The following is a 20233-nucleotide window of genomic DNA, read 5'->3' on the forward strand; positions in this document are numbered from 1 at the left end:
AACGTGCAATAATTGCAAGGAAGGATTTCCGTCAAGGTACATCACACATCTGGAAGTACGGACTCCAATACATTCGAGATAGCGATAAGAAAGAGGTGTATTACTGCCATGAGTGCAGGGTTGGGAAGAGCAAGCAAGAGTTGTTTGTCATCAATGGCACTTCTAGGATCCGGAATCACCTGGAACAGAAGCACCAGATTGATCCCCAGAGTGGCATCAAGCGAAAGGGTTCTGTACGGAAGTCTATAATCGACCAGCAAAAGGATGGGGCTGCTTCCAGCACCTTTTTCTAGAAGGAGTCAGTAGAGAAGTTTAAAGAGCTTCTAATTCGTTGGATTGTGTACTGCCATATCGCCTTCTTTCAATTAGAGAACCAGTACTTTCGTGAACTACTCCTCTTTTTAAATCCGGCACTACTCAACCACCTCCCGAAGGCTGCGAAGACTATCCGAAGCTGGGTAATGAATGCATTCATATCGAAGAAGCAACAGCTTAGGGAGGACCTACACCATTCACGGAGTAGGATCTCTATCTCCTTTGATCTCTGGACTTCACCAAACCCTTACGCTATCCTAGGCGTCGTCGCTATGTGGATTGATACTACCGGCATGCGACGTGTTACCGCTTTAGGTATGCGACGTATATACGGCGAACATACTGGAGAGAATCTTGGATCGGTGGTCCTTGAATTGCTGGAAGAATACGACATTAGCGGAGATCAGATTGGATACTTTATGCTGGATAATGCCTCGGCAAATGATACCGCTGTTGAGTTTATACTCAAGGATCTCTGCCCATGGATGAAGTCAAAACAACGTCGTCATCGCCGGCTGCGTTGCTTGGGCCATGTCATCAACCTCTGTTGCCAGGCGTTCCTTATGGGGCGAAACTGTGAGAAGTATCTTGCGAAGCTGGAGAAGCATCATCAACGTGGCGACTATACGAAGGTGGAAGAGCTCTGGAAGAAGTTCGGATGTTTGGGTCGTCTTCACAACCTGGTGCGATACATCAGGCTTACTCCACAACGGCGTGAGGAGTTTGCTACAATTATTATCGGCGGAGATCTTTCGCAATTCGACGGGCTTGAGCTTATCCAGAACAACTCGACCCGCTGGAACTCATGGTTTTATTCGATTACACGTGCATTAAATGTTCGAGAACGTTTAGAGCTCTTCTCGGCTCGTCATGTACCTGGAAAGGGCTCCGTAGGGATCGCGAACTTTAAGCTTGATGGACAGCACTGGTTTGAGCTTGAAAAGATTGAACTCGCTCTCAAAGACTTCTATGCTGCAACTTTGCTTTCTGAAGGTAAGAAGACGTCACTTGCGGACTGGTTTTCAACTTTGGACTGCCTTCTCCGGGAGATAAGCGAGACGAAGGATCACTACCACGACATCCACACTGAGGACGATAACAACTTTACATGGAAGTACCTTCAAGGCTGCGCTGATGCTGCTTGGTTAAAGTGCGTTGAGTACTATAACAATCAGCAGCTGAATTGGCAAAATCGATTCCCTGAAGATACTGACCTTCCACCGGCATATTATGCGGCTCAAATCCTTGATCCATATCGCAAGTGGGGATGGTTCAGGCAAGAGTGGGTTCTTCATGGCGACGAAGAGAAGAAGAGGTGGTTTGAAAACGCACAATTAGCGGTGAAGCATCTCTGGGAGACAGAGTATAAGGGAAGGTACCCTGTCGAGATGCTGCCACCACCAGCCAGGAAGGAGAGAGATCCTGACCCAGCATTTGATCGCCAGCGGGAACATAAGCGCATTCGAATAGACGCTCCAGTTTCTACAACTGATTTGTATGAACAATACATCTCTACTGACCGGCTTCATAACGAAGAGGCAGGTTGCAATGAGGCTATTGCGTACTGGCTATCTCGCTACGACTCCCAACGAGATCTCGCTCGCTTCGCTCTAGACATGTTTGCGATCTCGCCTATGTCGGATGAATGCGAACGTCTTTTTAGTAGCGCGAAGCTTACTATCGTCGATCGCCGTGGTAGGCTGAAGGCAGATATTATAGAAGCGTGCGAGTGTCTCCGGGCCTGGTATGGAAAGCCCCAAGCTGAGGGGAACAGCGATATCGAGGATAGTGAGAACGAAGACGACTAGATTGACAGTCAGTAGTAAAACACATTTCCTCGGCTTCCTTCTTTGCTTCAGCCTCATTCTTGGCGGTCTTGTTGGTCGGACCGGTCTGGTCGGACCGGTCCTTATGTAAGCACCTGGTCTGGTCTGGTCTGTACCCTCAGACCAGACCAGACCAGACCATTCCGATCACTGCTTGTGCGAAAGGAATGGTAAGCAAAGCCACGACATACACTGTCATCAAGGGAAACAGCAATTCCTAACATTACCAAAGGGGATCATTGCCTCGGGCCGAGAAACTGGACTATATCGATGCCGTTCACTGTCTTGCCAAATTGCCGTCAAAAACTCCTGCTTCCATTGCGCCTGGCGCAAAGAGTCGACTCGACGATCTTGTCGTGACTCACATTCAGCAAGTTCATACTATTCACGGAACAGCAAACTTCCTGGCCTGGCATCGGTATTACGTTTGGGCGTTTGGAAAGATGCTTCGCGAGGAATGCGGCTACAAGGGTCACCTACCATACTGGAACTGGGCTCACTATGCGCACGACCCCACGAGCGGCCCATTGCTGGATGGCAGCGACACCAGCTTGTCCGGAGATGGATCGTACCTCCCGGGGAGGAATTACTCGTGTATCGGGTCGACTACGGAAGGGTGCCAAGTTCGCCTCTATCCTGGTTCCGGAGGTGGCTGTGTTACCTCTGGTCCTTTCAAGGAGTAAGTTTTCTTCCTAAGGCACAACACGCTGCATGCGGCGAATTTGTTATCTAACATGCCTTTGCAGCTGGACGATCAACATGGGCCCGCGTGGATCCCTGATGAACGAGTATCTAAAGCCAAACCCGCAAGCCGATGGCATGGGCTATAACCCGCGCTGCCTTCGTCGCGACATCAATAGGGTAGCTGCCAACGCGACCAATGACTTTGAGGTCTCTTCTCTCATCAAGGGGAACAAAGACATTGCCAATTTCCAGGACGACTGCCAGGGTCGATTTGAGCAAGGTCTCATGGGCGTACACGCTGCTGGCCACTACCAGATTGGTGGAGACGCTGGCTCGGATATCTACAACTCTCCTGCAGATCCGACTTTCTTCCTGCATCACGGAATGATTGATAGGGTGTGGTGGACGTGGCAAAACTTTGACATTGAGAGCAGACAGTATGCCATCGCTGGTCAAACTTTGCTGGGCGGTGGTGGGCGGAATGGCACGCTCGACGATATCATCTCTTTGGGTGATTATGTTGGTGCACCCAACATTACTGTGCGGGAAGCTATGAACACCCTCGACGGGCCGTTTTGCTATATATATGCCTAGATATAGCCAGTCATGACAGGGGGATGAACGAATGCTTTGGTTGATTCTAACAAGTACCAATCTTTTTTTATGTAATTTAATACCATATTGCGAGTATACAAAAATTTAACGTTTCAAAGTCCACTCACATCCAACCTTGCAACTCTCCCACCCGATCCACTAGCCCAGCAGACGTCCTTTGAAACACACTCTACAGCATCAAATGTCCCATTGCCAATACCCATCCAATTCCTCCCCCCATCAACAGTGAAGTCGCTCCCACTCGTCCCGACTGCAACTGCCATCTGCCGCCTGCCCGGAACCCAACTAGCACCCGAACGATAACCGGCCGGAAAAGACGATGCCCTATTCCAAGTAACCCCACCATCGTTCGACCAAGACGCCGAGGCATTATTGGCATTCGGCTTTTCAAAGTCTCCGCCCACAGCAACACCATGCCAAGCATCACGGAACCTCACGGAGAAGACGCCTGCCGCGGCGCCTCCGGCAATCCTCGAGTCCGAAACGTTCCACCCGCCACTCACGCCATCCGACGTGGTGGTGGTGTAGAAGATACGTCCAGGATCCACTCCGCCTGTAGTGACATACCACCGGCCCGCCGCAGCCTCAACGCACGTGCCACTCGCTGCAAAGCCAAACTCCCCCGGTAGTGCTGCGGGCATGCTACTATTGGAAACGACTGACCAGTGCGCCCCACCGTCCCATGTCTCGAGTAAACGGAATTTTCCATCTACAGGGTCGCTCATAGCGACGCCGTGGCCCTGTCGCCCCATTCTCTTCTCAAAAGCCATGCAGTCGTAGAATGCAGCTGCATTATCATTGACAAATGTGTTTTTCCAATTGACGCCGCCATCGGAAGTCTGGTAGATGCGCGATAGGTTTCCCTCGCCAATGGACAGAATGACGGCTGCGGAAGCGGAGAAAGCTTGGATATCGCGGAACTCGAAGTTTGAGGCGTTTTCGGACGCCAAGGGCGGAGAGACGTTGGTCCATGAAAGGCCGGCGTTGGTGCTGCGGAGTACGGTACCGGCAGTGCCTGATACCCAAACAACGTCCTCAGAGATGGGTGAAAGTCCGCGGAATTGACTCGTGCTGTTTGTTGGCGTGAGGGTCCATGAGAGAGGCCTGTGCGGAAGCTTGGGATAGGCAACTACGAGCGAAGTAACGGATACCAAGACTGCGAGTAGCTGCATCGTGAATCATGAAATCAATGTTGGGGTGACCCTTGGACAAGTCACGAGAAAAAGAACTGGGGTTCTGCAGGTACTTGTATACCTGCTGTGCTAATAGTTGCCCCACTTTAGCGAACGGTATTTAGCCTATATAGGAAGGAGCGATGCGGGCTCCCCAAAGGAGAAAGTATCGACCCTGGCCTTGGTGATAGTGAGCCCTTCCAAAAATGTACTGTATCTGAGAGGTCAATTTGGAGGTAAAGGTTATAAGACATCCCGAATCCATTCATTTTCCAACGCTATTGTTTCATTGCGGCTTCGGTAGCCTTCAAAGCCCCAACTACAGCGAAACAAATCATGGGTGTAATTGCGTAACTGATCTATTGCATGTTAGTCTGGGTAGTACGACCCAAGATGCCCATGTACTTACAGTCAGGAATTTCGCGACAGTCATCTTCATGGTCTCCGCTGCGCCCGTCACATCCGTCAAGGCGACCAATATCATTGCCGGCGGTCCAGTCGGCATCAGCATCATCGTAAACCAGAGCATCGGATCAGTATCTAGCAACTTGGTCTTAGACGCAATTGCCCAGATAAGCGGGATACTTATCCTGATAAATGTTAACATATGAGATGCTCAGCTGTTTAGCACAATACGTACAAAGGCCAAATCACGAATCTCAACAAGCCGACTAGTACCAAGCTAGACTTGTGCACATCGCCGCTATCCTCACCGCGCTTCATGCGTAACATACTCGTGCTGAGTTTTACCCCGACAACGATAATTTGCATGGATGCGAAAAGCTCGCCTACATTCTTGATGGATGTGGTAAGCCAAGCGTTGAAATAACCACCTTCATGGCTAGGATTGAAAAAGAGGCGATGGAGAGCTGGGGTTAGACCAATGATAGTGCCAACGACAGCACCCAATAGGGGTGCATTAGCAAACTGCCATGTGATGTCGAGTACCTCCTGGAGCCAAGGCGGCAAGCCGTTGTACCAGTCCCGCGTCTTAAGATACCCCTTCTTTTCAATACCATTGGTAGCTTTGACAATTCGATGTGGAAGGAGCGAAGTCTCCTCATTCACAATCCCGTCCGGTCCACGCTCGATATCACCGCTTTCACCAACCGCTTGTTCATCATGTCCGTCCGTGTCATTATCTCCCTCATGGTCGTCAGGTACGTCCTCGTCACCTGGTCTCAGCAGCCTAGGCCCAAGCGCAAAAGTAAGCGAATCGTTGATCATGGCGTTCACCAAAAAGTATGACTCGGCACGATACATTGCTGCGCTTGCCGACTCTCCATTGATCAGTATCGAATCGAGAATATGCGTCTGTTTCAGCGATTGTATAAGAAGAAGCGGTAGCGAGGTTGTATTGTTGAAAGCTACGGCTGGCGCTACCCAGTTTGGGAGCTTGAAGAAGCGCGTAAGGAGGCGACCGATGAGGATGGAGAAGAGCGGATACGATATTGACCATACTGGTTTTCTTTGTAAGTACCGTGCCCCCTGAATATCCAAGAGCGCAATGAACTTACTCAAGATAGGTACATATCGAACTCCGGTATCTTGATGCAAGTTTGATCCGATCTTATATATTAACAATGCAGGTAGAAACATGCGAACGCATAGCTTCGACACCTCTTTTGCCGAGCTCGGCGACAACAGATTACATTGCGCTGCAGCAACGCCAAATCCGATCGTCAAGAGAATTGAAATCGAAGCCTGTATCGCACCCGTGAATGGTGGAAGGAGTTCAGAAACGGAAATACCCATGGTGAGAAGATCAACGTCGAGTATGGTGTGCTAGAAGGGCGGCTGTGTGGTGGATGATGCGAATCGGTACACTAGTGTTCTTGGACGACGATGAATGCTCAACTGGGCCTTAAGTACGGGGCCAGGGAAGCGGATCCTACCATTGCCATCGCTGCTGTCTCACACGCGACACAAGCCGCGTTCTTGGACAATGACGTCGCTACAGCGGGGCGACGTTCAAGACGCCAATCCCACACCGTTGCGCTATCCAACGGCCAAATCTATCTTTTCCATGTCCCACGGCTGGACACATTCCCCGCATATTGTTTCGGCATCTAATCACGCATTGTCGACTCTGTAGATCTGGTTTGGAACGAGTTTGCGAGATGGCGATGATGAAGTTTGGGGGGATACAGGAGGTGTTCCGAGGAGCTTGAGCCGATACAATCATGCTAGTATGGGCTTAGTCATTGTGCCATCATCAACGACAAACAATGGCATCGTTGCTCAGAACGCAAAGCGTCATGTTAGCATATTTTTTAGTCAAATAAATGAGATATCTTGAGGTTCAAGATGAAGAAACACAGAAGGGAAGAAGACGTGTCACTCCGCGGGTAAGGGAGAAACCGCGCTTTCTACTAACATCACGTTCTCGGACCAAACTGAAGTACTATTCATTACATGATTTTGACGAGAGCTCTACCGAGATTTCTCACTCTTACCTCATATTGCGCACTAACATCGTCCGGATGCCAATGAAATGACGACTACCTCGACACTCACATGACTATGACAGGTTGTGCTTCACGTGATGGCTAATCAACAGCTTAGTAGGTAATATAATATTAATAATGGCTCGGAGACACCAAACCATCGCAGAAGGCGCTACTAATACTCACGGACAGACAAACCCCTTTGTATACTGCCGTACTCCTCCTGTCAGATTAGATGAGATATTGCACAAAAGTGATGGATGTTCATGATTGATTGTTTTGTTCTCTGTTCTAAGGTGCGCGCTGAGAGTTTTGTTCTGCTAAGACGCTAACCCATTATTAGCTAGCGGTGTCGGCACTTTCGGCTCGACACGCCTGCTATCTGACACACCCCCTCAGCTTGGAAGGCATATTGCAAGCTGCATAAACTGGTTGATCGATCCTACATAATGAGGCCTTCCAGTTGCTCTTGCACCTCCTTAAGCTCAATCTCTCTGAGCGGGGCTTCTTCGCGCTCGACGAGTCCCAGTTGATCAAGGAACCTGGCCCATTTATTGGCTGGCAGTGGCTTTGTGAACCCGTCTGCGATCATGTTGTCAGACGGCACATACTCTACCTTGATCACCTTTCGGGTAACCTCTTGTCGTAGCCAGTGATTGTGTATATCAACGTGCCGAAGTTTTGTTTGAAGTTTGGCTACGTCCTCTGTGACTAGTCGGATGGTCTGTTGGTTGTCGCATTTGATTGTGATTGTTGGATCGCTCAGAGTTACCCGAAGCTCCCTCAGCAGTCGCGACGTGAATATGGCCTCCTTGGCCACCTGGGAAAGAGCAAGTAATTCTGCTTCCGTGGTTGAAGTAGTAACGGTATCCTGCTTGCTTGCTCTCCAGGAGATGAGGCCGCCAAACAGCTTAATGGCGTAGCCTTGTGAGCTCTTCCTGTCCAGGGTGTTGTCTGCAAATGATGCGTCACTTGCTACTTGAAGACCTTCACCTGTGCCTAGCTCCAGAGCTAGGTTCATTGTCTTTCTTAGGTAGAGTAGTACGCGGTCCGCTGCCTCTTGATGTTCTATGCTTGGATTGACTAGGAACCGAGCGAGGCGCGATGTTGCGAAGGCGATGTCGGGTCTTGTGGTGACTGCTGCGAACAGCAGAGATCCAATCTTGCGTTGGTACTTGCTGACTTCAGCTGGTGCTGCGAGTCCTTTTCGTGGTCGGAGTTCGATGCCTGACATTGGCGTATCATGCCTTACATTTTGGTGGTTGATGAGTTGACTGATTTTGTCGACGTATGCAGCTTGAGATAGCTGTATGGTCTTCTGCTTGCGATTGCGCATGACCTCTACGCCGAGAAACCACTGTAAGTCGTCTCCTCCCGTACAAGCGTATTTTTCTTGGATCCGGTTTATGGCCTTCATTGCCTCTGATTCTTGCTTTGAATGGTACGCAACGATGATATCGTCCACATAGAAGAAGATGATAACTCCGTCCTTGATCATGCAGCATGGCTCCTGTGGTATTTGTTGAAACCCTATCGAAGCAAGAGTTGCGGTGAATTCTTTCTGCCACAGTGATGGTGAGATCCGGAGCCCGTAGAGTGCCTTTTGCACTTTGAGTAGAGTGCCAGGCTTCTGATATCCTTTTGGCATCCTCATGTATATTTCTCTGTCGATTGCAGCATGCACAAAAGCATTAGTGACGTCGTATTGCTTCAGCTCAAGATCGTATTTGGCGGCGATTGCCATGAGCATTCTGAATGAGCGTCCTGCCAATGTTGCTGCATATGTGTCTTGGGAGGTTATGTTGCGTTGTTGATCTCCCCTTACCACCAATCTTGCCTTGCATTTGATGAGGCGGTGATGCTTGTCGAGTTTGTAGGTGTATACCCACATACAGTCTAGAATCTGGTGCCCTGCTCGTTTGACTGGTGATGCTTGGACCTCAGTCCATGACTTCATTTGTTGGTGACTCTGAAGGTGTGTCTTTTCTGCTTCCTTGAACATTTCGTATAGTGGATGGTCTTCTAGCTTTGAGTATGCTGTTGGGAGTGGCGGTAGCTGGTTGCGATGGGGCTTGATTCCCTTGGATAGCAGTCTCTTCACCTGAGCCTTATCGATTGGCTTTCCTTCGTGTTGACCAATGTGTCCTGATTCGGTGCCGGCCATGAATGCGGCTGCCCATGGACTGGTCATTGATGTTGATTGGTTGGACATGTTCGTCATATCCTCGTTGTTCACCTCTCCTTGAACTAGCAAGGCCACAGGTGGAGGAGTTGGTGGCGGGGTTAGATATGCCTCTACCACCTTCCTTCCTTGGTGGTATCTGGTTTTCTGAGTGCGCGGGCTCTCTTCCTGCGTCGTATCGTCCTCGTAGAACGTCTCGGTTTCTGGTTGTTGGCTCTGAGTACCTGGGAGTTCGACTGTTCTCACCCAAGTTGCGATTTCCTCTAGGGTGTTGTGCATGAGATTGTCCATCAGGTCCTCAGTCTTGCCGTTGAAGATTGTGTCTTCGTCAAACACTACGTCGCGAGTGCTGATTACCTTTGCCATGGATGGGATCCATATGCGGTAAATGTTCGTTGACTGGTATCCCACTAGGTATCCAATCCAGGCCTTCGGATCTAGTCTCTGTAGCCTGGACTTTCCTCTGTGGGTGTCGTCTGTCATTGCGAAAGCCTTACACCCATATGCTTTTAGGTGAGCTTGATTTGGTTTTCGAGGTCCGGTGACTATGCCGTTGATGGCAGCTGCGCGTGTAAAGAATATTTCGTATGGTGTCTTCCAATTGTTTGGGTAATTTGGCGTTCGATTGTATAGGTATACCGCCGCTCTGGTAGTTTCTGGCCAGAGTTCCCATGGAAGGTTTGCATCCAGTCGAATTGCGCGTGCCTTTTCTTTTATAACACCCCCTGAGCGCTCGGCTCCTCCGTTTTGAGCTTGAGTATCTGGAGCGGAGGGCTCGAGTTTGATTGATAGGGACGTGCACCATTTTTCGACCTCTTGTTTGACGGTAACGATCTCGTTGTCAGTCTCGATGACTTTGACTGTGATGTTGAATTGTTTCTTCATGAACTGGACGAAGAGGCCTAGGAGGCAGACTCCGCAACAATCAATCGGATCGGCATGATTGATTCCTATCTAGGTTAAAGGCTGCCTAATAAAGTAACTCTTTAACCTATATAGGAATCAATCATGTCGATCGATTGATTGTTGCGGAGTCTGCTAGGAGGCGAATGATTGAGCGAGCCGGTCTGTTGTCCTTGAAGTAGAAGTCCCATGTGTATCGGGACCGTCGGCAAGTGACCAGCATTTGGCTCTTCTCCTTGGTGAAACTGCCGTCCTCATACTCATGGAAGTCGATGGCTACCCTTTCACCTGGCCCTTCGTCGTTCAGTCTGGGCGTCCTGCGTATTTGTCGTTTCGATTTTGACCTGCCGCAGGCGTCACACTCCACGGTAGTGATGCCCTTGATCCTCACCCCCTCAGATTGCTGCACGAGGTGCTCGATCGCGGACGGCCCGGGATGTCCGAGTCGTTTGTGCCATAATATGGCAGTAGCCTTTTGTGGTGATCGTTTGGCTCGATTCATACGCACATGAAAGGCTGAAGTTGATGTAGTAGGTGGCTCGATAACCCATTGCCCATAGTGTTCCGATAAGGTGGCAATGGTTGAACCATCCCATCGTCGTAGGCTTGTCGGGTCTTCTCGATTGTCCCACCATATACCTTGTCTTCGGAGCAGCCTGAATGATACGAGGCTGCAGAGGAAGTCTGGGCACCAGGCAACATTGCTCAGGTGTAGAATTTGTTTGCCCTGAGCCCTCTCTGCCGTCACCTTGACTGCTCCGTATCCTTGTATCCAAACCCTTGAGTTGCCAGCCCAAATGTAATCTCCCATCGCAGGCGGGCGTACCTCTTCGAGCCTTGAGAGGTTGTTGCAGATGTGCGTCGTCGAGCCAGAATCCAGGATGAATGCATCCTTTAATGGGTATCCTTGATTGCTCGCATTGAATGCCGCTTTCATCATGCCCTCGTCCAGCCTCGAGATCTCGCGTCCATCTAGTCAATCAGTGACTGAGTCCGGTGTTTGTGATGTCTTAATGTAGGGTGTAATTGATCGTGATGCCGTAGTTAGGCGTGGTCGCTTCGTTTCCAGGTTTGTTTCCTGTATTATTCTTTGTAAGTCTGCATCATGCTGAAGTTTGTACTGTACCAGCTTTGTGATGTGTTTGTTCGGTTTGAACCAATCTGGGGTCTCCAAAGTTGGGTTGACATAGTAGCAGCTACTGATGTCATGGCGTTGTTCACAAGCAGGACATATGTCGCCAGCTTCTGCTGTATTCCTTTTCTGGAACTGCTTGGACTTGTTACCAGGTGCATTCATTTTGCGTTTGTTTGTTTGCCTTTGGTTTCCCTGGCTAGGGTTGGTAGATGGCGCTCTAATTTGCACACTTGAGGCGTCCCCTGTGTGTTCGAGTCGGATTCACCGCTCGCCGCGTAGGCTGCTTCACCCGTCATAAAGGCACTTCTTGATTTGCCTCGTGTTGGGTGAGCTAGGCTCATGTGTTCGCGGAAGAGTTTCATCATCTGCCTTCTTTCTATATTGTTCCGGTCGCTTCCCGCTCCAGTGAATGTTGCCATCCATGCTGGGGCAATCTTAGAGACTGCTTTTAGGAAGTCGTCCACAACCAGCTTGCTTTGTATCACGTCCCCTATCTTTAGGGCTTCGGCGCGAGTTGCAGCTTGGTCGTATTCGCTGAGCCATGATTCCAATTTTGCGGGCTTCTCATAGGTCTCAAGGAATCGTGGTACCTCTCTCGTACCCTTCTGATCTCATCGTCGAGGTTTACTCCAACTGCTACCTGGAGTTTGTGATCCAGGTGCGGAGAGTTCCATGTTCCTCAAAGCAGCTCACTTGAAGGTGTGGGCTAACTGTTGCATTCAGGTGTCTGATCATTGCCGCAATGTTTGTGCGTTCGTCTCGATAGTTTCGTTCGCGTATTTTGTATGATTCAAAAACCATCTTGAATTCCCTTGAGTCCCCATCGTATGCCTCCTTCCCCTCCGCTGAGAGTTCTGAGTATCGAGCTGGTATGGCTGGAGTTTGAACAGCAGGGTTGACTATGTCAACTGTATCTTGTGTAGGCGCTCGGGCATTGGCTCTCGCGGTTCGTGTAGAGAGGATGGAGCTGATGATGTATTTCTCAGAGCAGCGGCTGGTTCATAGTCGGATACGAGTGGAGGGAGAGGTTCGGTCGGCTTTGTACGAGGCTGAGTGTTGCCCGCTGGATCTACAATGTCCAGATCTCTAGGGCTTCGCATTGCATCTTGATTTGGCGGTACCAGGGGATCCATTTGCTCGAGTCGGTGAGGATGACTGTTGCGTCCCTCTGGCTCTGGTTTGTCGCCATTATTGCGTGTTCGTTGCTCGTTATAGAGGCAGTGAGACTCTTAATTGTCAGATTAGATGAGATATTGCACAAAAGTGATGGATGTTCATGATTGATTGTATTGTTCTCTGTTCTAAGGTGCGCGCTGAGAGTTTTGTTCTGCTAAGACGCTAACCCATTATTAGCTAGCGGTGTCGGCACTTTCGGCTCGACACGCCTGCTATCTGACACATGAAGACGACGAAAGCATCAATACCACAGAGGAGGAAGAAGATCCGCTAGGGTACTACAATGGTCGAAAGATCTAAGATTACTAGCTAACTCCTCTATCAACACCTCCACTAGCAGTCCTGCTCGCCTAGTTATAAGTGGAAATGTTCGATCCACTCCTAAAATCTAATCATCCAAAACAGTTCTATAGGCCGCAGCGTTCATGGCTAGATTAAAGGTAGGGACTATAGGCACTCATAATAGAAGCCTAATTAATAAGGCACAACTTCACCAGCTACTCGCTAAAGGAGTTAAGATCTATTAATTACAACTTCCTAATCCACCGACAGCCAGGACTAATCTTAATTAGCACCCTTTAGGAGAGCTATTTAAAGAAGCACATGTCAGATAATAGCACTGTTGAAGATGAGAGCGTACAGACGCTGGTTAGACTAGCGCGACCGGCATCTGAGAGAGCCAATCGGATCACAGGAAGGCTTGGCACCCCCCAGGTGTGCCCACAACCGTAGACAGAACCAACACACGATCAATGATCAATATCATCACCATTATTACCTATTTCATCAGTATTCCAGATGAGAGTGAATATCTGACAGCACAACGTGCACATCTCGACAGCTATAAAGTCACTAATTCGTGGGAAGAAGTACCCTACTAAGCAGCTAAATCTAAAGGACACTAGATTCTAGACTGCATGTGGGTGTATGTCTACAAATTTAACAAAGCTAATCAATTTATTAAGTGTAAAGCTTAATTAGTTGTGCGGGGTAATCAGCAGCGCAATATCAACTCCTAAGACACCTACGCCGCTACTCTTGTGATGGATCAAACCTACGATCCCTCACGCGATCACGTGCCATACAATCACGTGCCACGCTGGCAGTTGGCCGTGCGAGGAATAATAAAGTTCCCCTCGTACTTGTATATAGATCTGTACACACAATCTCACTTATTAGAGGCATCCTAACTATTGCAGTGTACTAGTGCCTTTACAACTCTAGCTAGCTAATTATTTCGACTACTTATGGCAATTGCTGCTAAACACAATCTTAAACTAAAACAGTACGACGTTACTAACGCCTTCGTCTACACATCGTTAGATCGAGAGGTCTATATGCGGATGCTAAAGGGTTATTAGAAGCCCGGCACTATCTTACGGATTAAGAAAGCTCTTTATAGGCTAAGAATATCCCCACTCCTTTGGCAGAAGGATCTCACAGCGACGCTCACTTAACTTAGGTTCTAGATTGTACTCCACGAGCCCTGCTGTATAATTAAAGACGGAATTATTATCTTCTACTACGTAGATAATATTATCTTAGCCTATGGCAAGGATTAATCTAAGAAGGCTTAAGAAGCAATAGATCAGCTTAAGCAGCGATACTCTATCACTAGTAGAGACGATCTACAGTGGTTCCTTAGGATCGAGGTGATTAAGGATCGATCTAAACAACTAATCTACCTCTCCTAGGTTGCCTACTATAAAAAGATTAATAGACTAGTAGACGATTAGACAATCCGCCACGATACTCCTATAGCGACTAGCGAGCTTATGCCTAGAGAAGGACTAGCTACCCCGTCTAAGATCAATCGATACCAGCGGAAGATTGGCTCTCTCCTCTACGCCGCTGTTAATACACGCCTAGATATTGCTTTTGCGACGTCTAGACTAGCCAGATTTCTCGCTAACCTAAGTCAGGAACACTAACAGGCTGCGGATCGAGTGTTACTCTACCTATCCGACACTAAGTGGCTGACATTACGATTGGGTGGCGGCACCGCTATACAGGTAGCCAGTAACGCATTATTTGCAGACAACACTCTAGATCGCAAAAGCTCTTAGGGCTACGCGATTAAACTCTTCGGCGGGCTGATCGCCTAGCGATCTAGCAAGCAAGATACCGTCACTACTTCAACAACTAAAGCAGAGCTCTTAGCACTCTCACAAGTAGCTAAAGAAGCGATCTTTACCTTACAATTGATTAGTGAACTTAAGGTTAAGCTACCGAGTCCTACGATTACTATCTAATGCGATAATCAACAGACGATCCGTCTTGTAACTCAAGCAGTATCAAGACTCACCACGAAGCTCCGACACGTAGATATCCACAACCATTGGCTCCGACAGGAAGTGACGAACTAGAGGATCAAAGTAGTATACACAAAATCCTCTAAGATGATAGCTGATAGCCTCACCAAAGTACTCCTAGTAAACTAGTGGACGGGCTTTCTAATCCAACTAGGGCTGGTCGAAGTTAGGGATCGAGAGCCACACAATTAGTCACCTGTTGTAGAGATCTAAGCTCAATTAGAGCAGCTTAGCTGTGATTAATCTAGCTTAAGGCTCTTGAGCTGAGGGGGTGTGTCAGAATATAGGCATATTTTGGGTGGTGGACAAAATCCGGGTGTTCGGAGCTGTGGATTCTGTGGATCAGTTAAATTAGTCAGCACGCACAATCCACCGCGACCCAACTGATCGAACAGCGTTGGACAACAGAACAACATGACATCAGACCAGAACAATACAATCGATCCCCATCATATTATTATACTATTATCCCCGTTTTTGATAACCCATCACAATCTGACAACTACCACCAGCAATCAGACTTAACTCAACTATCCGGAACTACGCAAGCAGAGCAAACCTGCTAGCTAACACCTATCTAATTGCAAAGGCAATAACTCGGATCTAATCAACTAATCTCTAACGCTCAAAGAAACTAAACCAGCACAGACAGCTACAAACTATTACTAACGTAATTCCTAAAAACAACAAAAGAGACACAGAGCAGACTATCCCATACCGGTTCAGGCCATGGGATACTCTAAACTATACCGTAACAGTCTCTCAAAAATCCAAAGAAAAGGAGGCAAATGCGCACTAAGCCTACATTAAAACAAGGCTAGACAATTACACGACAATATACTCAGACGCCTCGCAAACACAAGAAGGAAAAGGAATAGGAGTTAGGATAGCAGTCTACAACTCAACTCAGCAAGAGATCTACTTAGAAACAGTTAATATTAGACAATACTAGCTAGTCTACAACGGCGAACTAGAAGGGATCACACAAGCATTCGAATACGCAGCAAAGAACGCTACAACCGACCAGGAATTTGAGGTCTACGCAGATAACTAAGCAGCAATCTACAGGCTTAAAAACCTATCAGATAACCTAGGACAGCATTGGCAACTCCGATGTCTAAAAGCGGCAAATACGATCCGACGAAAACAAGCAAACATCCACCTACTCTGGGCACCTGGAAACACAGATATAGTTGGAAACGAAAGAGTAGACTACCTAGCAAAAGAAGCAACCAAAGAGGACCCCAGATCAACAACAAAGAGCATTGCCTACCTAGGCACGACAATCAAAAGGATACAACAAACGGAACAACGCTAAGAGTATAAGAAATACAAAGCAAGAGCAACCGCTCTAAACAAAGCTACCTACTCAGCCAAATACCCTCTTAAAATCAGCAAAACTATCCAAATGCCACAGAACACGAAAAGAGTAACCTCTAGCGCTTTCTACTCTCTTAAGCTAGGACACGGATACTTTAACTCCTACCTAAAGAGATTTAAGAAACGAGACTCTAATCGCTGCACCTGCCAAAACATCTAAACGCCAGAACACCTACTACTGTACTGTCATCTATACAAAGACTATCGAAAAACGCTCCTACAAACAATTAAACATCGCCCAGTCACACTACCACTACTACTCCACACTAGTATAGGTATAGAAGCAACCCTAGCTTTTATCACTAGCACCAGAATAGGAACAAGAAAATGGTACCTAGGACAGCCACCAGAAGACCTACAGAGAGACACTGTATAAAACTAAAACCACAACCCTCTCCTTTGCCACAAGAGCCCGCTGCTACATCTCTTTCTACTTATCAAACTGCTCTTTAGCACCTAGCAACAAACAGATACAAGCTATCTTTTGTAGAAAAGCCAAAAACCATATTAGCGAACCATACCAGAAAATCACGTAATTAGAAAAACTGTTGAGAATATTCCGGTCACCTGTCACGAGGACGCTAAGTCACATGACCCACACCGCTCTATATTAGCCGAGCTTTGTATAGTTAGCAATTGACACACTTACATGCCATGACTGAGAGAGTCATTCTTTCTCAACAGGTTATGAGCCCGGCTTACGCGCTTGCGTGTGCATTGTGAGTGTCCGGAGTGTCGTTTCTTCGATATGGGCAGCAAGCTGGTATATGCGTGTCTACGCCAGAACAACCCAGGAGGTCGTCGCCTTCTATATTCTAAGACACTGGGTCGTCGCCCTGGCTGCCGCGAAGGGTATTAAGTCCTGAAGACACTGGGCCGTCGCCCTGGCTACCGCGAAGGGTATTAAGTCCGAAGAAAAATGGACTATCGTCCGGAGAAGCTGGGAGCGTCTCGAAGATACCTTGGGCGAGTTATACCCAATTCCGACGCGCGAGTCGAAGAGAGCAATGGTTGCTCTATCCCTTTTCAACCAACCTTTTGACAACGATTCGAATACCTACCTACCGACGGTAACCATCGATTCTTCCGAAAACAACTCGAATTGCCTGCCTATCGATAGTAACCTTTCGAGACCTTCTTTTTAAACTAGTAGCTACAGTTCGACAGCTACTTTCAATTCCTTAAACTCGAAAACCTACCGTTTGACGGTGCTCGAAGTTTTTTTACTCTCTCGAACGCTACCCACCTACCCCCACCCGATTTCTCGATCGATTTTTATCTTCTTTCCAAAGGATTTCGTTAAATAAACGCAAAGAAGCAAAGGCTTATATAACGATGGGGAGAATAAGGGTGTTAGGGTCTGGAGCCCTGAATAGGACACAGACAAGGAGGCAGGAGCGGAGGAACGGAGCGGGGACAACAAGAGAGGAGAGCGTACATAGCTAGAGTACTGGGAGTACTAAGCTAGGGGAGCGCTAGGATAGAGGAGAGCGTACACAGCTAGAGTACTGGGAGTACCAAGCTGGGGGAGCGCTGGGACAGAGGAGAGCGTACACAGCTAGAGTACTGGGAGTACCAAGCTGAGGGAGCGCTGACTCTCACGTAGGAGTCGAGGGAGAGTCGGTATGTTGGTGATATCGATTCTACCTTGATTTTCAAACGCGAAAATTCTCTCGACCTTCTTTCTCGACCTTCTTTCTCGACCTTTCTCGACCTTCTTTCTCGACCTTCTTTCTCGACCTTCTCTCTCGACTTCTTTCTCGACCTCTTTCCTCAACTCTTCACTCGGCCGATACCTCACTTTACTTGAGGGACTCGCAACGTAACGGCCACTATAGGGTGACAGGGAGGTTTCATTCTTGTTGACAAGGCACTTCTGGGGGAGTGTTGGAAAGTGCATGCAAGGCGTTCAGTGGAAGCATATAAAGGGAGAAGAAGCTTCGACTGCAAGACCTATACAAAGTAGTGGGTACAGCTGATCGGCTTATGGGGAGTGTTGAGAATATTCCGGTCACCTGTCACGAGGACGCTAAGTCACATGACCCACACCGCTCTATATTAGCCGAGCTTTGTATAGTTAGCAATTGACACACTTACATGCCATGACTGAGAGAGTCATTCTTTCTCAACAAAAACCAAGATAGAACGGCCTTCGGCCAAAGTCCTACATAGTCTCTGACTGAGAAAGGACTCTAATGGAATAATAATAATAATAATAATAATAATAATATAGGTTTCAGAAGCCTAGGTTCTCCGTCAGTATTCCCCTTTACTTGTTTCTCTCAGACGCAGTCAATAATTCTAGCAATTATATACTAACATAACTTGTAGAACGCGAACGAGAAGGTTATGGAGATTCTTAGGAAATACAAGAAATCAAAGAATACCTCAAGTATGCAGAGGGCGGCCGAGTCTATCATTGAATTGCTTGATCGCCTAATTAATTACGAAGAGTCTCGTGTTGAAGGCAATGCATTTTCGATAGAAGCTCACGAATATGGATGTTTTACTTGGGGAAGTCAGTCTTGAGCTTAGGATGTGCATGGTTTTGTAGTCTAATCATTAACGGGAAGGGCAAGGACGAAGACATCACATATTTTATTTTGAAGAGTTGAGATCTTTCGTAGTCTTCTAATTGAGTTGAGGTATGGAAAATCAAGTTGTTCCGACAGTAATGTCATACCTGTTTTCACTCTTTTTCAATTATTTATGGTTATAAGAAGCCGTTCTAATACATCCAATACTGCTGCAATCTTGCTATTATATTCATTGAAAGCTTTGATCGTCATTGCTTATTGATCCTAGATGGCTCAACAACATCCATGCTTGTTGTTGGACTTTTGCCCCTGTGCACTAGTCATTATTGGACTCCTGAAAAAGCAAACCTATCAATACCCCAGATACTTTATAAACATCAAATGCCCGTCCATATTAAAGTAACCCAATTGTCGGATCACAGATATCAACGATATCTCAGCCACGCGATCGGCCGCACGGATCTCAGTCACGCGAGCAGGCGCACTGATCGCGGCCTCCGAGCAGCGCTCAGACCAGACCTCCTATATCTAGCTCTTCCATAGTTCTCCTTCGCCAGGACAATCAATCAGAACCATCACCGAACAGAATGCATTCCTAGTTATCGTTATTTCCTTTCAGCACTAGTTGTAACAGTACAAGCAGTGAGAGAAAGTTGCTATGCATTTTCTGATGTCTTGTTCTGTTCTGCTGTGGTGATGGCCTTTTATGGGGCCATCATACTAGTCTGTTTACATGACGTATCTGTGACATGGATAGGTGTAGAAGGTGCTTATCAGTAAGAGGAAGAACCATCTCGCCAACACGTGGCACCTAGGATGTCCTTACCCCATGAACCGTCACACTAGTGCTACAGTCCTACCAACACTAATTGAAAATTCACTTTGTCCAAGTCCAAAATCTGCAATGCTCGCTCAATCTAGCCGGAAGGTCGCCATCGTCGCTGCAGTGCTTTCACTGCTTCAAATCATTACTTTTGTCCACGATCATACTCTTGATCTCACACCGGAAGACGCCAAATCTGTTGGGACTGGCAGTCAAGTGATCAACTCAGACGGTGGCTCGAATACCAAGCAAGTAGAGGAATCCTTCCAGCGATACGCATGCCTTATCTCAGAAATCACAGCAGAATATCTACTATCGATCACCAGGCTTAACCTCCGCTACGTTGCTTAAAGAACCACATCGATAAAAAAAATTCTGATCTCATCCCTAGATGGAGAGTAGAGAAGAATATTAACGCTCTCGGGCTATGTATCTGCGGTGCTCAGGCCATGTAAATTACCCAAAGGCCGTCATGAACCTCAAACATTCTCAAAAATTCTTTCCAATCTCGAAACACCGATGGGAGTTTATCAACAGGTCCTTTCTCTAAAGTTTATCCTGATTTGTGTCGGATCTGCAGCATGATACTCTAGCATCGCAGCTTTCTCCAGCAAATCAACTCACGGTCTTTACATATCAACATATCCATAAGCACACTCATGTATCACCCGAAATAATTATACGATTACAAATATAGAGAATTTAAATCCCAGTCTACCTAGCGCC

The 20233-nt window shown here is 47.6% G+C and overlaps 7 protein-coding genes across 7 annotated transcripts; 2 read left to right on the top strand and 5 right to left on the bottom strand.

Annotated features, from left to right (window-relative positions):
• Positions 1-587: 587 nt before the first annotated feature.
• On the top strand, positions 588-2123 carry PtrM4_124900 (uncharacterized protein; the record flags this gene model as incomplete). Its single annotated transcript, XM_066108678.1, has 1 exon — positions 588-2123. One exon carries the CDS (start codon positions 588-590, stop codon positions 2121-2123), a length of 1536 nt encoding a protein of 511 aa, XP_065960670.1.
• A 461-nt stretch (positions 2124-2584) lies between these two features.
• Positions 2585-3419, top strand: PtrM4_124910 (tyrosinase central domain protein; the record flags this gene model as incomplete). The annotated part of the gene is made up of 2 exons (XM_066108679.1): positions 2585-2820; positions 2888-3419. The coding sequence occupies 2 exons, from the start codon at positions 2585-2587 to the stop codon at positions 3417-3419; spliced, it is 768 nt and encodes a 255-aa protein (XP_065960671.1).
• A 113-nt stretch (positions 3420-3532) lies between these two features.
• On the bottom strand, positions 3533-4612 carry PtrM4_124920 (uncharacterized protein; the record flags this gene model as incomplete). Its single annotated transcript, XM_066108680.1, has 1 exon — positions 3533-4612. One exon carries the CDS (start codon positions 4610-4612, stop codon positions 3533-3535), a length of 1080 nt encoding a protein of 359 aa, XP_065960672.1.
• A 278-nt stretch (positions 4613-4890) lies between these two features.
• Positions 4891-6367, bottom strand: PtrM4_124930 (uncharacterized protein; the record flags this gene model as incomplete). Its single annotated transcript, XM_066108681.1, has 4 exons — positions 4891-4971; positions 5022-5202; positions 5253-6072; positions 6130-6367. 4 exons carry the CDS (start codon positions 6365-6367, stop codon positions 4891-4893), a joined length of 1320 nt encoding a protein of 439 aa, XP_065960673.1.
• A 1134-nt stretch (positions 6368-7501) lies between these two features.
• On the bottom strand, positions 7502-10126 carry PtrM4_124940 (uncharacterized protein; the record flags this gene model as incomplete). Its single annotated transcript, XM_066108682.1, has 1 exon — positions 7502-10126. One exon carries the CDS (start codon positions 10124-10126, stop codon positions 7502-7504), a length of 2625 nt encoding a protein of 874 aa, XP_065960674.1.
• Positions 10127-10247: 121 nt separating this feature from the next.
• Positions 10248-11441, bottom strand: PtrM4_124950 (uncharacterized protein; the record flags this gene model as incomplete). The annotated part of the gene is made up of 2 exons (XM_066108683.1): positions 10248-11116; positions 11345-11441. 2 exons carry the CDS (start codon positions 11439-11441, stop codon positions 10248-10250), a joined length of 966 nt encoding a protein of 321 aa, XP_065960675.1.
• Positions 11442-12348: 907 nt separating this feature from the next.
• PtrM4_124960 (uncharacterized protein) lies at positions 12349-12468 on the bottom strand (the record flags this gene model as incomplete). Its single annotated transcript, XM_066108684.1, has 1 exon — positions 12349-12468. The coding sequence occupies one exon, from the start codon at positions 12466-12468 to the stop codon at positions 12349-12351; it is 120 nt and encodes a 39-aa protein (XP_065960676.1).
• Between the last annotated feature and the right edge of the window lie 7765 nt (positions 12469-20233).

The sequence above is a fragment of the Pyrenophora tritici-repentis genome, chromosome 7 (assembly GCF_003171515.1).
Source record: "Pyrenophora tritici-repentis strain M4 chromosome 7, whole genome shotgun sequence".
Classification (NCBI taxonomy): Eukaryota; Fungi; Ascomycota; class Dothideomycetes; order Pleosporales; family Pleosporaceae; genus Pyrenophora; species Pyrenophora tritici-repentis.